Source organism: Alligator mississippiensis, chromosome 1, assembly GCF_030867095.1.
Source record: "Alligator mississippiensis isolate rAllMis1 chromosome 1, rAllMis1, whole genome shotgun sequence".
Taxonomy (NCBI): Eukaryota; Metazoa; Chordata; order Crocodylia; family Alligatoridae; genus Alligator; species Alligator mississippiensis.
This window is the reverse complement of record NC_081824.1, coordinates 461313279-461330258: the sequence shown is the minus strand read 5'-3', so window position 1 is coordinate 461330258 and position 16980 is coordinate 461313279. Positions and strand designations below refer to the sequence as shown.

The 16980-nt window shown below is 42.8% G+C and overlaps 1 protein-coding gene across 1 annotated transcript in view; it reads right to left on the bottom strand.

Moving 5' to 3' along the window:
• Positions 1 to 856: 856 nt before the first annotated feature.
• RAB30 (RAB30, member RAS oncogene family) overlaps positions 857 to 16980 on the bottom strand; it is a 67429-nt gene continuing 51305 nt past the window's right edge. Inside the window, exons 4-5 of the mRNA XM_014606595.3 lie at positions 12501 to 12684; positions 857 to 9809 (exon numbers count right to left, since the gene is read on the bottom strand). Coding sequence (XP_014462081.1) covers positions 9559 to 9809; positions 12501 to 12684 — 435 coding nt within the window. The 3' untranslated portion in view covers positions 857 to 9558. The remainder of the gene's footprint in view (positions 9810 to 12500; positions 12685 to 16980) is intronic.

Sequence of the window (16980 nt, the reverse complement as noted above, 5' to 3'; positions counted from 1 at the left end):
GCTTCTCAGGGGCTCACGTATTCCAGAATCGCAGCCCGACATGGGGCTTCAGACCAGCTGGACAAGCAGCTGGCTTTAAAAAATGAGCATGCTCCTCGCACCCAGGCACTTGACAGCTCCACCCTCCTCCCCATTGCAACAAGTCAATGGGCGTAGAGAAAGGCCCAGACCCAAAGCACTAGAACGAGAGAGAACAGCAAACCCAAAAGGCCACGTTCCTGCTGCATCTCTGCTCCAAACCTGGGCCCAGCTGTGCTAAGATACGTGTTTCACCACCTTCAGCCCCAGACATTACCAGGGATCCTGGTTTTCTCCAATTTAAAAAAAATCCCCAATTTTCAGTTTAAAAAAATGTAACCTTAAATCCATATTTTCCCGTGATTTAAATGAAACACCACTAAGATAGACAGATGGATGGACAGATGAATGGATAAAATGGTTTTTCAGTTTAACCATGGACAAATGTGGATTTGGGGTTACTTTCTTTTAAACTGAAAACTGGGGATTTTTTTTAAATCAGAGAGAACCAGGATCCCTGCACATTACATATCCTGAGCTGTCTCAGGTCTGTGTACCACTGCTATCTAGTGGACCACACTGGTATTGCACCCATGTGCTGCAAGTTGTCCGCTTTCAAAGGCAAATAAAATCGCCTTTACCTCAAACAGAAGGCATCTGTGCTCGCGAATGCAAGAGTTTGGTCCCCATTTTTACAAGCGGCTTTGACATGCCATGTGGTGACAAGCCTGAAGCCCTGGGTGACCAGGACAGTGTGCTCCGAGTGCAAGTGTTTGCCTTCTATGCGTTTGAGCGAACTTCCCTTTGTGCATTCAAATTAAAATGAAGCATGCAAGCATTTAACGTGTAAAGCATTAAACATTTATTTACATACAGATACATAGGAAGGAGTTTCCAATGAGTACAAAAATTAAGTTACAAATAAACTATGGAGCTTTATACATTCATCATTCTTGTCGCACAAAATACATTCCCATCATCGTTCTTAACGCACTTTACCTTTCTCAGTAACACAGACTGGACTCACAGAGGAATGCCAAATGCCTGTGACAGTTTTTGATTCACAGTTTGGCAATGTGTTAATATCTTTCCTTTTCAAAAAAAATTTTAAAATAAAAAACTAAAAAGGCTTTATGCCCAAAAAACCCAAAGATAAATGGTCCTAGAAAATGTATTGCGTTTTCACCACTGAAATGGTTACATGATTATTTCAGCATTTGTGCTTGCTCCACGAGACAGACAGTGTCCCTTCATCCTTGTGGTTGTATGATGAGGGCATTTAAACAAGAGGGTTTCTCCTCCACTTCTATACATTGTGCTACACTCACAACCGTTGGGAAAACCCAGCTGTCAGGGCAGCTCTTCACAGAGCAATTTATAGCATGTGAAAATAATGCCATCTGGGAACTTCCTTCAACATTTTGTCTTCATTGGCATGGGTATTGCAAACAAAATGCTGCTATTAGTTTTTAAATACGCTTTTCAAGCCCAAATCCAACTATGGCTGATGGTATAAAGAGTACCTGAAAACAATTACCTGGAATCAAATCAAAATTGAAGCAGTCAAAATTGGTGATGGTTCAGTTCCTTTTCTGTAACAAACAAAAAGTGCCATTAGCTTTTCTGATGACTTCGTCACACTGACGACTCATATACATCTTGGAGTCCACTAGGACTCCAAGATCCCTTTCCACTTCTCTTCCACCAAGCAGGTCATTTCCTAGGCAGTAGGTATGCTGGACATCTTTCCTCCCTAGGTGCAGCACTTTGCATTTCTCCTTGTTGAATTACCCTTATAAACCCTTATAAACCTTCTAAAAATTAAGTAAACTATTGGTATTTTGGAAGAAACGAGCTTAGAGCAAGCAATATTGTAGGCCATTAAAACCTGACTGTTGACATTACAAGTAACATGCTGGTTAGATAATATTACAAAGGAAAACAGTCAGTAAAAGGGGGAAAAAATTAAATAACTACTTAAAATATTAATGAATGCAAATGTTAATAGGATGAGTCTATCCTCACAGATTAGAGGCAGAAAGACAAACTTGTCATGTGAAAATGCACAGAAGACACAAATTCAATTTGTGCAACAGAATAAGAACGAAGTGGAAATGAAAGTGCAGCAGGCCGGGTGTTTCCACAGATTGGCAGGGGAATGACAGGAGCAGTTTTCCTGTGTAAACAACTGTGGAAAATGAAATGGAAATGCAATATCCATAATGCAACTCATTATTCTAAAAACCCATGGCATGTATTGAAATATTCCTCTTTAATATTCACGGACAGACTCATGCTTCAACACTGATACAGGAACAAGCTCCAGGATGCTGGCTTGCCCTACTAGACTGCTTCTTTCTTTCCCAAAATGTTTTCTGAAGAAGACTTCATTTTGTTTCAGCTCTGACAGTTCATCACAGACACTCTGCAAGAGCAGAGCCAGGGACATGCATGGATTGACTTAGGGTCCCCCCATCAAAAACCATAGGTTTTGCTCTCACTGCCCAAAGGCTGAATAACATCCCCTCCCACCAGCACCACCAGAGCCAAAGGCTCTCAGAGTGCAGAGGCCAACTTGGTTTAATTTATTATCACTTGTGCCAGCAGCACAATATTGGACTTTAAATCTATTCTTAACACTGAGGAATGATGATGACACAAATGCCAGCTCCTCTGCACCCATGTCTGTAAACTGAGCTGAGCTGGGAGGTTGATGGAGAGGAAAATATGACATCAGCATGTTAGCAGTTTCCCACTTCAGAGTTAAATAAGCCAACAGCCCTGAAGGCTTGAATACGTTGCAATAGAAGGACTCTCACCTTTGCAGTCTACCTACCCATGCTGGGAGTACAACTGAGGAGAGCAGGCATTGAGGATAAATGAAAAGCCCAAGCTATCCTTATGTGTTAGAACAAGTCTGTGGTCTAGCGGCTCGTACAGAGAACAAGGAGCCAGGACTCTGGTCTTATTCCCATCCCAAGTTACCGACTTGTTTGCACGATCTCCACTGCACTTCAGTGTCTCTGTCTGCAGCAAACAGGTAATATCTCCTCTCCAAGGTGGGGCCCCTGCAGCAGCTGGTGCACAGGAAAAATCACTGCTTGCCAAGCACAGAGTCTCTGGTGAGAGTTATGGCATGAGATCATCCTCTGCTTGGGGAAGGGAGTCTTTCCAGCACAGGGCACAAGGGTCTGCTCCTCAAAGGGTGCCTCTCAACGCAATCAGGCTGTGTTCAAAGTAGAGCTTTTCAGACTATCTAGCATTTCAGAGCCACCTACAGTGCTTCCCTGGTACTACGACAGTGAGATTTCTGAACCTCCCAGTCCCGGTATTGTGCAATTTGGCACTGGTGCTAGGAATCTGGAAGAGACACAGCAGAGACATGGCCTAAGCATGCAAACACTTTCACGGCCTTGAGATTTTTTTTTGTCATAAAATGAGCAGCAGAGGAAAGGGGGAAAACACAAATGAAAAAATGCATCCAGTACTTCAGCTAGGATCCCAGAGAGCTTCGTTTCATTAACGAGTGCACTAAATGGAACAGAATTCGAGCTGGTCTAGTAAAAGGTATCAAATTGACCCAAAGAGCCTAGTCTGCCTAAACAGAACGCCACTTTATCTCCTCAACTTGCTGGAAAAGGGAGTCTTTGGAACCAATGTGACTGATTGGTTTCCAGTCGCATCTGGAGTGTGGAGAGGTTTTTAATAGCTTGTCATTTAATAGCAAGTACAGAAAGGGATACCAAGCAAGTGCTGTATTTGCAAAGGGAAATCTGTGTTTCTTAATCCTGCGCAAGAAGGGTTTTAAATCCACAGCTTCCACCTTTTTCATACTTGGCTCACATGGCATAATGTTCCTTTTTAGTCAAGCTGAGGCTTGCCTGGATGAGGGGATCCGGCAGTGGTGGAACAATATCAATGTGATTACATCAGTACAGTGCCTCATGTAGATCCAATAGGCAGACAAAGACAAATACACAACGCAGTGCATACAGCTGCTGTTCAAGTGGCTGATAACTTGACCAGCTTCAACAGGAGGAGCGTCACTTAGTACATGCTGCTCATTCCTACAAATCGGGATGGAGTGATCTCCCCCCAGCCATCCAAATCAGAAAAGCAAGTCTACCCTTCCACATTGATTATCCTCTGCTATTACATTACGGAGCTGTGCCTAGCAGAAACAAACCATAGCAACAATAATCTTGCTCTAAGGAAGAGGTACCTGAGCTAAGAAACTAGAGAGCAGATTTAAGAGCTGCATTTGCCTTGTATTCCAAAAACAAAATTAAACAGCATGTTTGATGCAACATCCTTCTGCTCCTAAAGGAAAGGGATAAAATCCAATGAAGTCAACAAGAGGTTTCTGCCAACTTCAGTGAGCTCCGAATCAGGCCCTAATTGACCCAATTTAGCCGTTTGTGTGGGTTGCCCTGCCAGTTCTCTTTTGCATTGCACAAGAACAACTCTGTGTTGCTTGCTGGGTAGATTTGACAGGTAGCCAGCCAGCTTTGTACTTAAAGCAGCACAGTCAAGGCACACACACAAACAACCAAGTCCAATGCGAATCATGAGTTGAGCAAAGAGCAACTGGATTTAGAAAGAGAAATCTATATTTAAGAGGACAGGACTGAATACTAAAGAACTGTTCCTTCTAGAAGGAGCGCACCACGTTGCATCGTCCATTTTTAGCTCATTATAAACCAGGCCAGGTCCTATCCCACCTATTGAGCATGTAAGTGGACTTCCACCCCTAAGCGTCAGTCCCTGAACACCCATTAGTGCATCCGCTTCTGTAACAGGCTGAAGTCTCACCCGGAGGACTGAGTTGCAACAAAGCAGTGAGGAGGAGGACCACCCACCCCACTTTTATATTAACAGGTTTTCAAGAACTCACGCAGAGTGGAACAGGATCATCCTTAGGTGCCTAAGAAGTGGAATATAATCTGGCCCTTACTGTTTTCTTCTGTCACAAAAGGGCTGTAACACTCAGTAGGACATGTTATCAAGAGCAAAGCAGTTACAGCTTGCTGGGCAGACAGACTAAATTAGCTTTTCTTTGGCCACCTCTGCTATGTGCAGATCCATTTGTGAAGGTGCCACAGTTCCCCTGAAGACAAACAGTCAGTGAGATACCGCACGCTTGCCATGGCTACCTGGCCTTCTGACTGCGTTCAGCACTTTGGTGCTTTTGCCATCGACGCCTGGTTTCAAACTGAGTTTGTTCTCTTGAGCAAGGCAGTTCTGCCAGGCCAACGTCTCGTTGTGATTGATGTTCAGTTTTTCCATTTGCCCTCTCCATTCAGCATGAAAAGGAGTTGAACAAGCATTAGTCCTTGGGGATGGGAAGTGACTTCTACAAACCAGACAAAAAAACAATAGTTTTGGCTATAAACAAACTGCAAGCCTCATCAGTGAAAGCTCGGGATGGACCTTCGTCCCCAGTGAGCTGCATCACTAATCACTGCTTTCTATCATTTCCAACCACCGTCTGCAGCCAGGACATGAGTCTGCAGTCACTCTTACGGATGCTGGAGAAATTCAATAGCGATTAGCCACTAAACCTAGACTAGCAGGAGCCAAGTGTAACTGGTATAGTGATGGCTGTTTCTACAGCAGTACAGACAGCTCAACACATTTAGAGAGTCACTTCAGGTATTTGATAGCCCAGAACCAAGCATCGTGTCAGCTAATAATTCACCATGTAGGATTTTAATGGGATGGCGATCACAAAGCCACTTAGCATTCATCGCAAGCACGTAAAACAGTGTATTCACATGACGAGCCCATGGCTTACCTCAGAACAACAATTACAGGAGTGGGAAGGCCATGCATTACCCTGCTTTTTTGAAAATTTTCATCATTCTGCTTTTCCTATTGCAACCCTTCACCCTGTCCTTCTCCAGGAAAGAATCCAGGCGTTTCTCAGCCCGAGCCCACAAAGAGATGAGACATGAGCCATCGTATGAGACACTGTGGAAACGGATAGGAACAATAAGCAACCAGTGTCTATGCCAAAGAGCTTGCAACCTACATGCATGATAGGAAGCGCTGGAGACCATTTTATAAATGAAGACCTGAGACAAAGAAATGAAGCGGTCTGTCCAACGTCACTCAGTGACTGAACTCAGGCTAGATTTGAGATGGTCTGATTCCCAGTCAGATGCCTTAACCGCTCCCCACTATGTTAATCTTGCTGGCATTCGACGTGTTGACAGACCATATTGGCTGCTTCTTAGAGCTACTCATTGCCTTAAACCAATGGGGCAAAACTGAGGAGAGATTTTTATTTTTTGTGACGAAACTTGCCACGACATGAAGTCACACGTAGGCACTGCTGATATACCCTTTTGCTGGAGGTGGACCTTCCCCGACAGGACAAACGTGGGAAATGGCAAGAAGTGCTCACATAGCATGGGGCTGAGTGGGTTATAAAAACAAGACAAATGAAGATTTACGAGAAGAATAAATCTGCCAATGAGTTACTGCAACAAAATACTGTTTATTAAACTCAAAGCAATCAGAGATGCATCTGCAGGTCTGCTACCTATAAAAAGGGGGGAGGGGACGTTCTTGGTTTCCCACCTCGTAAAAACGGTGAATGTGGCAGCGTCATTTGTGTTCAGCTCCTAACACATTGTAAATAAGCCCTTCACTCAAGCAAGGCTCTTAAAGTGTCTGGGGCCAGAATGAACTAAGGAGGGAATAATTTGAGATTTGCTACCCTACCCTTATGGACTTACATGCCCTATTAGTTCAATTAAAATAGTGTGGTCCATTAGGAAAGACACCGTCATGGTCTAACTATTGAGCTTTTCTAATAAGAAGCTTCAGGAAAGGCAAAAGGACCTGACACTTGGCAATCCATAGACAGCATCTGAAATCAAGGGGGGAAATAAGCAGAAGAGGAGAGGAAGGGTCAACTTATTAGAAAATTCAGATTGAATATTTAAGAAAATAGCAATGCTGACTGCTAAGAAACACCCATGGAAAGAGCTAATTTGTTCCCAGCTCCTTGCTCAATCGACTCTGTTTCCCAGTGCCACCGTGAAATTCTTTCCTTAAAATTTACAGTCTTTTAAAAACACACTTACAGAAAAAGCAAATGGTTCCCCTTGCAGAACTGATCTAAATAGGCTTTGTGTACACCCAGCAGGGACTGTGGGATTTACTTTGTCAGACTGTGTCCAGTATAGGAAGTGAAAGCATTTCTTTTCTTCTCTACATTGCACAACACAGACTGGTCTGGTAACAGACTAGTTAGTCCAGTGCAATTTAAAAGACAGCATTAGTGAAAATACTAGAGGAGCTTTTATCCTTGGACGCAAGGAGAGGAAAAACAAGCCCCATGAGACACCTGTTCCACTTCCCCAGTCTTCCTAGCACCTCACTCAAGTCCCCCTGCCATGCTATTTCAAAAAGGCCAGTTGCTGGAGAGGAAGAATTAAAAAAAATACGTACAATACTTGAGTTAGATGGCATTATATCACATGGCACATACAGTGAAACTTGCTTTAAGCAATCACCAAAAAAGACATGCAAAAGTCAATTGTTTGGGAGTTGGATGGTCTTTAAGCGGACAATCAGGGCAATGGCCTTTTGAGGGTATTCTAAGGAGGTTAAAAAAGGTATCTCAGTGCAGGCTTTGCTGTATGACCAAGCCCAGCCAAAAAACCAAGGCAAATACATTTTTAAATCCCCTGGGATTACAGTGTAAGGGGGAAAAATGGTCCATATTATAGCAAGAACACATGGATTATGAAATGAATATATTATGCCCTTGATACTTACGGAGATACTTTTAAAGATCAAAGGCACAATATGATAAACCCTAAATAATCTGTTCAGGAAAACGTGAGAAAGTATTTTAAAACACTATTTTTATTCTCAAGATTCACTCATTGGCAGCTTTTATATATCAATACAAAAGCCCAGTCATCATCTTTAGTAAATGATAATCGAGCTGATTAATGCTAAATTACAACATATCACAGCCACATAGTTACCAAGAGTTTTCTATTCAGATTAACAGAACTGACGCCAAACATTTAAAAATGATAGTCCGTGTGTGTGTCCAACTTCTCGCTCAATGTTGCTTAAATGCAAGATCCAATGCACATTATTAAAACATGGCACTAGAGGAGCAATAGGACAAAAATCCATAATGCTTCCAACGTTGATGTTTTCATACAAAGAAATGGACTAAGCAAACAGTTACGCACATCAGAGTCTGAGACATAAGGATACAAAACAAGAAAATTAAATGACTTGACGGTTCTGAATCTGAAAGCTACTATATAATAGAGAGCAGATGCCAAAAAGATACCTTGAGTTGCTTTTCCGAGGTCCATAAAATGGCTGCTGCATGAGTAAGACACAAAATAATAACACTTGCCATTTGCTGTTATTAAGCTTAAAAAACCCTACAAAAATTGTACACCACCTTCTCAGCAAGAACTGTAGCTACAGGCTTTTGTTCCTCAAATGCATTATGGGTTGCCATTTCAAACTGTGCTCTCTCTTTGAACACTTCTATGTGATCAATGCAAGCACAGTATTTTGGTCATATATGATCTGGGTTTGTTTTTGTTTAACTCCATCGCTAAGTCTTCCCAAAACTAATTCAGTACGTTAGGACATAACTGGTTACAGAGCTTTTTTCTTTTTCTTTTTTTTTTTTTGACTTCAGCAGTCTTCTCACCTTACATTTGACATCAAAGAAGCATAGCCCTTACCCACTATGCTCAGGCCTAGAAAAAAAAAAGAGGTAACGATATTTTATGAACAGTGCTTATTAGTGTACTTCTGCTAATTACTCTAAGTTACACATTCAGAGGACAGCAATGTAGTAAAACTATATCTGGTCTATGGTATATTCAACTGAACTGCTAGCACCAAAAGGGGTGTGTCAGCCTGTATCCACATCTTTCTTTCCAAAAAGCTGTTCGTTTGGAAATGCCAGTACATATATTTTTAATTCCAAGTTCACGTTCACAAAAATGTCCGCAGATGAGACGTAACACTATTTCAAAACATACCGTTGAGTCCTGCATCAGGATGCTCTGGACATATTCTATATACACGTCCTACGCATTCATCTGGCTGGCAGCCCAGAAGGATGCTAGTATAGTCTAAGAGTTAACGGTCATCAGCTTTAAAATAAGAGGACCGGATGTGGTATAAAGCACTGTAATGCAGGAGAGATCCCACATCCCACCCTTCAATACCATCGCCAGGGTGTTCCAGTCATCTTCAGAAGTGACGTAGCAACTCGCTCACTGCGTATCACTGAGAGCCTTGCATGAGTTTCCTCCCTAACCGACTCCAGAGACAGCAAAAAACAAAAGAAATTAAACCATATTATATTCTGCTACGTGGCCCTACAGGCGGAGTGGTCAGCCTACCATGCTTTAGGATCAGGAACTTGACTTAGAGGCAAGTCAGATGAATCAGAGTTGCAAGGATTGCCTTCATTGAGATAAATCCCAGCAAAAAAAAAAAAAAATCTTCTTGGCCCATTCTGGGGGCATCTTGTGGCAGCTCCTAATTAAAATTACAGCAAGTCAAATAGCTGATACTCTTCCCCTCTCCTGGCAACGGGGAGGCCACATTGTTTACAAGTGTGTTCTGTCTTGCCTCGTTGATCAGCCGGCAAGCCAAGTCCAGGAAGAGTTTTTCCACATTATCCGACTCTTTAGCAGAGGTTTCCAGATAGTACATGTCTTGGGCTTCCGAAAATTCTGCAGCTCTTTGCTGGGAGACTTCCCTTCTATCAGCTAAGTCAATTTTATTACCTGTGCCAATAAAAGATTGTAGAAAGGGAATTAATTTTACTTGCGTGACAAAACCGCCAAAAATGGATTGCAAAGGAAGGAAGCGTTGGCTACCCCATGCGCTGCGATAGGTTCATTTTAAGCAAACGATTGTTATTTTAAAGCGGCAGCATGGGGCACACTGCCCCCTCCCCTACGTGGACTCTCTCAAACACCCAGCCAAGCCCACAACCCATTTAATAAAACTCACTTAATGGAGTAGGCCCTGTTAACATGCGAGCCATTTGGCTTTAATTTAGCACTAATGCACCCTTTTAATATCAACTAATGTTAAAAGATTTCTTTGTTAACGTCTGTTGAAAAATTGCTCGTTCTTGCTCTAAGGAGCACTTAAAATGTCAATTACCGTGTGTTGGGGCCAGCAATGCAGTATTTTCTCACATGATTATGAGCTTCAAAAACAAGCTTTGCAGAGCGGGCCCTGCTCCTGTTTTATTTTTATATTTGTTTTATTCATTACACAAGGACTGAGCGAATGAGCTCTAGCAAACACAGAACGAGGTGAAGCGAGAGTGCACTCACCCTTCAAGGAGTTCATCTTAGCTTACAGCAGGACAGATCATGTATTGGAAAATGCCAGGGCAAACATTTTTTTCACTGAAAGTGCCAGGAATCAGGCTTCATTGTATGCGGTGTTTGTGCAGGGAACTAGCTTGGTAAGTAGTTGTTTTGGAAACAGGTCGAGGGGGGGAATAAAAATCCTTTCCTTGACAATCCCCTTTGCAGTGGTGCCACCCCCCGCACCCTCAGTTAGGGCACCCTAATTTCTTGGACACGTTCTCTGTTAAAAGGTACAGTGATAAAGGGTTAATAAGTGATCACTGGAAGCTAGCAGCATGTTGCCACATTATACAAGATTATAAAGCCATCACTAAAAGGTGCGGTGACTGATTATAAACAACCTATTGAACTCTAACACATCTATTCATCATTTACCAACCATTTATACAAATGTTCCCACATGAGCCAGACCCTTAAAACACAGTGCAGCTGGCTGCTGGTTACAGCAGCACTTGCATTGCTAGTGTGTGTGTGTGTGTGTGTCAGGCTGCCTGGAACCTCAGCCAAGTGTCTCGTTAGTTATTTTTAAACCTAAACAAACACCCCAGATTATGAAATAAAATGTTGCTTTTTTTTAAACAAACTGTGCCAAGGAGCTGGAGAGATGCTGCTGCTGAGTGGTTATACAATAGCCCAGCTGAGGGATCCTTTCCCCGCAGCACCTCTCTAGAGTTCATTGCATATTTTTGGCACCAATGCCCTAGAAGTGATGTTGGGGCCGTGAGACTCCGCAACCAACTTAGCCATGCCGGATGTCAGCGGGCTGGGTAGGAAGAATGGCTTACCCCCACAGCTCACATACTGGACTAGCTTTAACTCAAGCTTAGACAGTTATTTCACAGCCTGGGCTTTGATTTGATTTTAAATCCTATGGGGAAAAAAAATACCCAAACCCAAGTAGCTTTTGTTTTTAGTGCTGGTGACATGTGCTGCCTGGCAGCCCTGGAGATGGGAGCTCACAGGATAGGCCTCTTCTAAGCTGCAGGACCTGCCTCTCCGCACTGCACTGCCACCGTCTGCTGGGCTCTGCCTGCCCATGCAGCCTCGGCCATCATGAAGAAAATGCCTAGCAGGCTGGTCTTTCTGTGACACCTACCCACTGCAAAAAGGACTCAGGGCATCCAAAAGCCACTGGAAAGTAAAAAAAAAAAAACAAAATTGGCCACTACCAAAATAGATCTGAGCCAGAAACCCATAGGCTCCAACTATTATTTTTAACGTGGCTGCAGCCAAAATCATGGTAATAAAATAACCAATGCACAATCCATGAAGTACAAGGGAAAGCGAAGCTATCGTTACATGGCTTGGGGTCACTGGATTGGGCTGTACTGACCAAATACTAAATGGCAAAGAGAAAGTATATAGGAATTTATTATTTGCTCTCTCACACAATACAAGAATTAGGGGGTCACAAAGTGAAGCTAGTAAGTAGTAACTTTGAACAAAAGGAAGTTCTTTTTCGCACAAGAAAATTCAAGTGTGCAATTCAAGTGTGGAACTCATTGCCACCAGATGTGGTGGAAGCCGACAGTCCAGCCAGATTCAAAAAGGGACTGGACAAACTCTTGGAGGAAATGTGTATGGGTAGTTCTTGAGCGTGGGCGTTGGGGACACAACGTCTGAATTGGAACTTCCGAGATCTTAAATGCTGGAGGTTGCAGCAGAGGAACCGTGGGGGAAACTCCTGGTCATATGCAGTTCACTGTCCCTTTTAGCACCCACACTCTACCCTGTGTAACACAGGATACTGGGAAAGATGGACCTATAGTCTGATCCAGTAAGTGGCAGTTCTTATGTGCACCTCTGTGAATCGCCCCATTTGACTTGGAACAGCCTGAACTCTGAGAACCAGCCACTCATACAATCAGGCTTTATATACTGGAGCAGTCACAGGGATGTGGAAGTCATCTCCTCAGTTTCACTCAGTGATTGGCTTCATGGCATATCGGGATTAGATTCCTGTACTGTAAGATCAAAATAAATCCCTCTGCTAACACCTCCGTTTGCCTGCCTGTGACTCCTGTCAACCCCTACTGTATGTGGCTCATTCTCCTGGTGAAATAAGCTGCTTCGAGCACAGTCTCCACTTACCCACTAGCACAGTGATGACCTTATTGCTGGCGTACTGTTCTATTTCTCTCAGCCATTCTGGGAGACATCGGAAGGATTCTTCACAGGTTATGTCATAGGTCAATATTAATGCATTCGCGCTGCGATAGTAGCTCTGCGTAATGGACCGGAATCTCTCTTGTCCTGCCGTATCCCAGATCTGCAGCTTTGGGGGGAGAGAAGGGAAGGGAGGAGGAAAAGCATTAAAACGTCCCTTGCTTGGCAACAGCTCAGCTTTGACCTAAATGCCTTCAGAGTAAACCCAATGCTGGGAAAGCGCTTGGCTTCTATCCCCTTTGGCTCTCCCTCCCCTCGACAATTTTTGTTTCTGTTTCTGCACTTAAAGATTTAAATTCAAGGCACAAAGTCAGTTGGCATTCCAGCCGATTCCCCTTGGAAGCAGCTGGTCCGAAAGCTTTCTTGTGACTTTTAGTATTTCAGTCGGCAGTAGAAGAGGGAAGCCTTGCTCACTTGGGATTTTAATGCTGGCATTAGAGGGAGAACGTGCCCTCCTCCGTCCCAAAAAAGGAATTCCAGCCTCCATAAAGCAAGCAATGACAAGAGCTGAAAAACAAAGAGAAAGCATCTCCTCCAGCCCCAGACAAAGCTAACCACTTGCAGAGGGATTACACGAAAGAGAATTGCATGGATAAAAATCGTAAGAATAACCAAACAGCTTTAGACATGAACTTGGATCCATGTATCTTGACGTACGTCCTTTCTGCAATCTTGGAACATCACCTCACTGGTCTCTGCATCCATCCACTCAGCTACTTCAGAGAGGTCGTAATGTGCAAGCAATGTTTGCAGTGCTCTTTGAGAGCCTGAAAGGAGACATACTGCTCAAGTGTACTATACTGTCCTCTGATCAGCAGGTCAAGCTGATTTTTCTTTTTTTTTTAAATTAACATTGATCCAATCTTACAGCGAGTTCTGCGTGTAAATCACAGTCTGTGAGCCGAGTTCTTAAAACCGTACCCACTAGTCAATGGTCAGTGTGATCTCCAGCCTCATTAAAATAACAGACAACTTGTTATTTAGAACAAGACTGGAAACGATCCACCTCAGTCACATTTACAGTGGGGAAATGAACCATCATATTAAAACTGGTTCTTATCTGCAGTTCAACTAGACTGGTGTTAAACTGGAGACAAAGCGTGTAAGAAAAACTAGCAGAACTATTTTTACAGAGGTTGGTATTCCTGTGGAAACTCAAGTTTATGCAAGACGGCTGCATACGAGTCATTGCAGCCTTCAGCTAAACCCATGTTAAAACTAGTTTGAAGTTATTCCTCCAGCTGACACTATGCTTCCAAGGGGAAGCTTTACACCAAAATACCACCAAAATGCTCAAAAAACAAGGAAGTAGTGCAAATGCATCCATTCTCCACGGAGGGAACCATCTAACACACTTCTTCCAACATCTTCAACAAATTTATTGACTCTACTGACAGTAGATGGTCTTCAAATTCCTCTAAACTCGTAAAATCATCCATAGCATGGCTGCCTCATGACACAGTTGTGCATCATTTGTATACCTTACTTAGGCTAAGGAAGTTTTTGCAACCTATGTTAAGTATGCTAATTAAAAAAATCAGCCAATGGTTTGTTAAAATGAAGCATCTAACATTTTAATTCAACAGGGAACTTCTTTATTTCACCTCTGTTTTTCCAAGCCCTTATCATTGCACCTAAACATCTGGATAGTTGAAATAGGGTGGCCAATACATTTTACAGACTTTTTTTTTTTTTTTGGTAGAAAGGTTAAAATAGGTTGGCTTTTTCTGTATATGAGCAAACCCACCTTATAGGTTTGTAGCTCACTGGAGATATGGAAGTTAAACTGTTCATCAACCCATTATATGTAAATTATAGCAGATTTTGTGAGAGAAGAACATTGTTTAGCCCATTACTGCCTTTCAGAGATTAGTGTAAGAGTTTGACAAATATAATTTTGCCCCTGCAAACCTAGATGTGGCCAGTTCACAGGCTGATTTGTTGGCACAACATTGCTTACATGGTTAATGCTCTGAACTGCACCTGCCCTTAGCTAGCATGCAGAAGTATGAGTGCAATTACCCGCAGATCCAAAGCTGAGCAGGGTGAGTCACCTTTAAAACTCAGAGACTTCATAGACCATATCTGCCTGGGGAAGGATCCAGACTTTTTTGTTTGTTTCTGTGATATGATTTTTCCATTCCTTTTTGCTGACACCTCTTACCTGATAAGTATATGCTTTGTGTTTCTGTGGGACAGTATAGAGGCATTCTCTCTGAACGGAAAATGGCTTTTGGATGTGGTGATGTTCTGCTGCTCTAACAAGATGAAATTTGAAATTGGAAGGGATTGCTTCAGGACAAAAGGTCCTGTGATTTGATTTAGCTGTGATTCAACCCACAAGCTGTGTATTTAAACTAGAAAAAAAGAGCCCTAAAACTTATGGCTATTGATAAAATCTCCTTTCAGACAAAATGCATGCATCTGTTTTTATCACTGTTCAGCTTATCTCTGACAAAATAAGCTATTTAGCCACCTCCATTTTTCCTTTTCTGATCCTCCCAGTACAGTCAAAGGATGTTGTCTGACTTAAATTGCAGACACAAAGTTATCTGGATGCTATTTCTTGGGGAAATATCTTTAGTTTTTAGTGTCCACACATTGGCATCAGCTAGATGCTCACAAACACTTTCACTGGGTTCAATAATACTACAGGCAGGTGAAGCACATCCTTAAACATTTGGGGGACTGAGGTTTACATTTACTTTCCAGGTGTTTAGCCACACAGCTTGATTTTTTGTAGCCTTTTAAGGTAATTAATAATTCTATGTAGAGAGAGTATGTGATTTGTATATTTTTGGTATTATTAAGAAAGAACAGGCAGGTCAAGAATTAGCCCTATATCACACAGAAAGTTTCACATGCTGCAGTTAAAGAATATAAAGAAAATCCGACACTCCTTCTCTTGCTGGTCATAGTGAAATCTCTCCTTGAACTCTTAAAGCTATTCTTAGGACTGGGACAACTTGCAGAGAAATCTTGCATTAGCAAATCCATCTGCATAGACTTTGGAACGCAATCCTAAAACCTTGAAAGACATTTTCCCCAGTCTAGCATTTCTATTTAATCCTAAAACCTACTCTGTAAATAGTGCTTCTCTCTAATCTTAGCCTGTAACACTTGTGCAGGAGGAATCACTCTAGAATGTAACTGGAGCACAATTTGGTTGCTTTTAAAGGACTCTATAGTCAGAGGAGTGCCTTGTCCAAGTGAGATGGCATTTTTACATCTCTCCTCTGTGTCTGAGTCATATCTGCTTTCCATGCTAAAACACAAGCATTTATTCCTGCTAGCACTGTCCAGCAAGCACAGCTCTGGAGAAGCAAACTGGATTCAACAGGCATGTGGAGGAAAACAAAATCATCAACTAAATTCCGACTGCAAAATCTGCGCCGTCGCTGCGGGTGCAGGAAGTCGAAAAAATCCAGCTTGGTCTTCGGGTCCCAGATGGCATTTGCAGGATTAGTTGCTAGATTTGCAGTGCCAGTTTTCCACTCACATTCTGTTCACTGGTTAACTCTATTGACATAATAGGAGTTGCTCCCAATTCATACCAGCACAAGAGGGAATTTTAGTCGCATCTTCCAGTCTGTTATGTGGAAATGGAGAAGATGAACATGGGAAGTCTTCCTTGCCAAGCACAAGCAATGAGTAGTTCTGCTGAAATGCAACACAACCCTAGCCGCGGCTTGGTTCCCTGTCAGCCTCTCTCTCCCACTGACCCATTCACTCAAACGTTTTGGACACAGCTGAACCATATGGAATCACTTGAGTCGTTCTCAGCCTACAAGTCTCCTAAACTGCTTACCGACGGCACACTGCTACTCACAGCTTCTCTCCTCCAGGCATATTTGCACCCATGTGCCAAAGCCACATAAGCAAAGGATTGCATCAGTGTGATTGGCCCAGAGTGCAAAAGCTCCTGATACACTGCTCCCTTCCCAGCTCCAAAGCACTATGTGGAACATGAACACAATCTTCAAATCACGCTTGTTAAGGTGTTACCCCCCCCCCCTTAAAAAATGGGGAGACTGACAAATGCGACAGTCCCTAAATTGAGTCCGCAGAAGGGAGGAATCACCCAACCCAGATACGCTGGTTCCAAAGTCCATGCTCGCGTTACATTTCCTTGCTACATGCATTTGACTGTTTAACAGAGAACCACCACTATACGCAGCAATGCGTCAGCATCCAGCTGCAATCTGATGTGCGGGGTGACTCAAGAAGGAAGAGAAGATGCCTGCAACTCATCAGTTAGAAGAGGGATATAGGAAACTCCCATACAAGAGAGAGCGGACCAAATATAAACTGTTGCTTAAAGTCAGGCTCCTAAATCCATAAGCCACCTGATTTTCCTAAGAGTTGAGCAGCCAGCCATTCTCTTAAATCCAGGCCATAAGCCAAG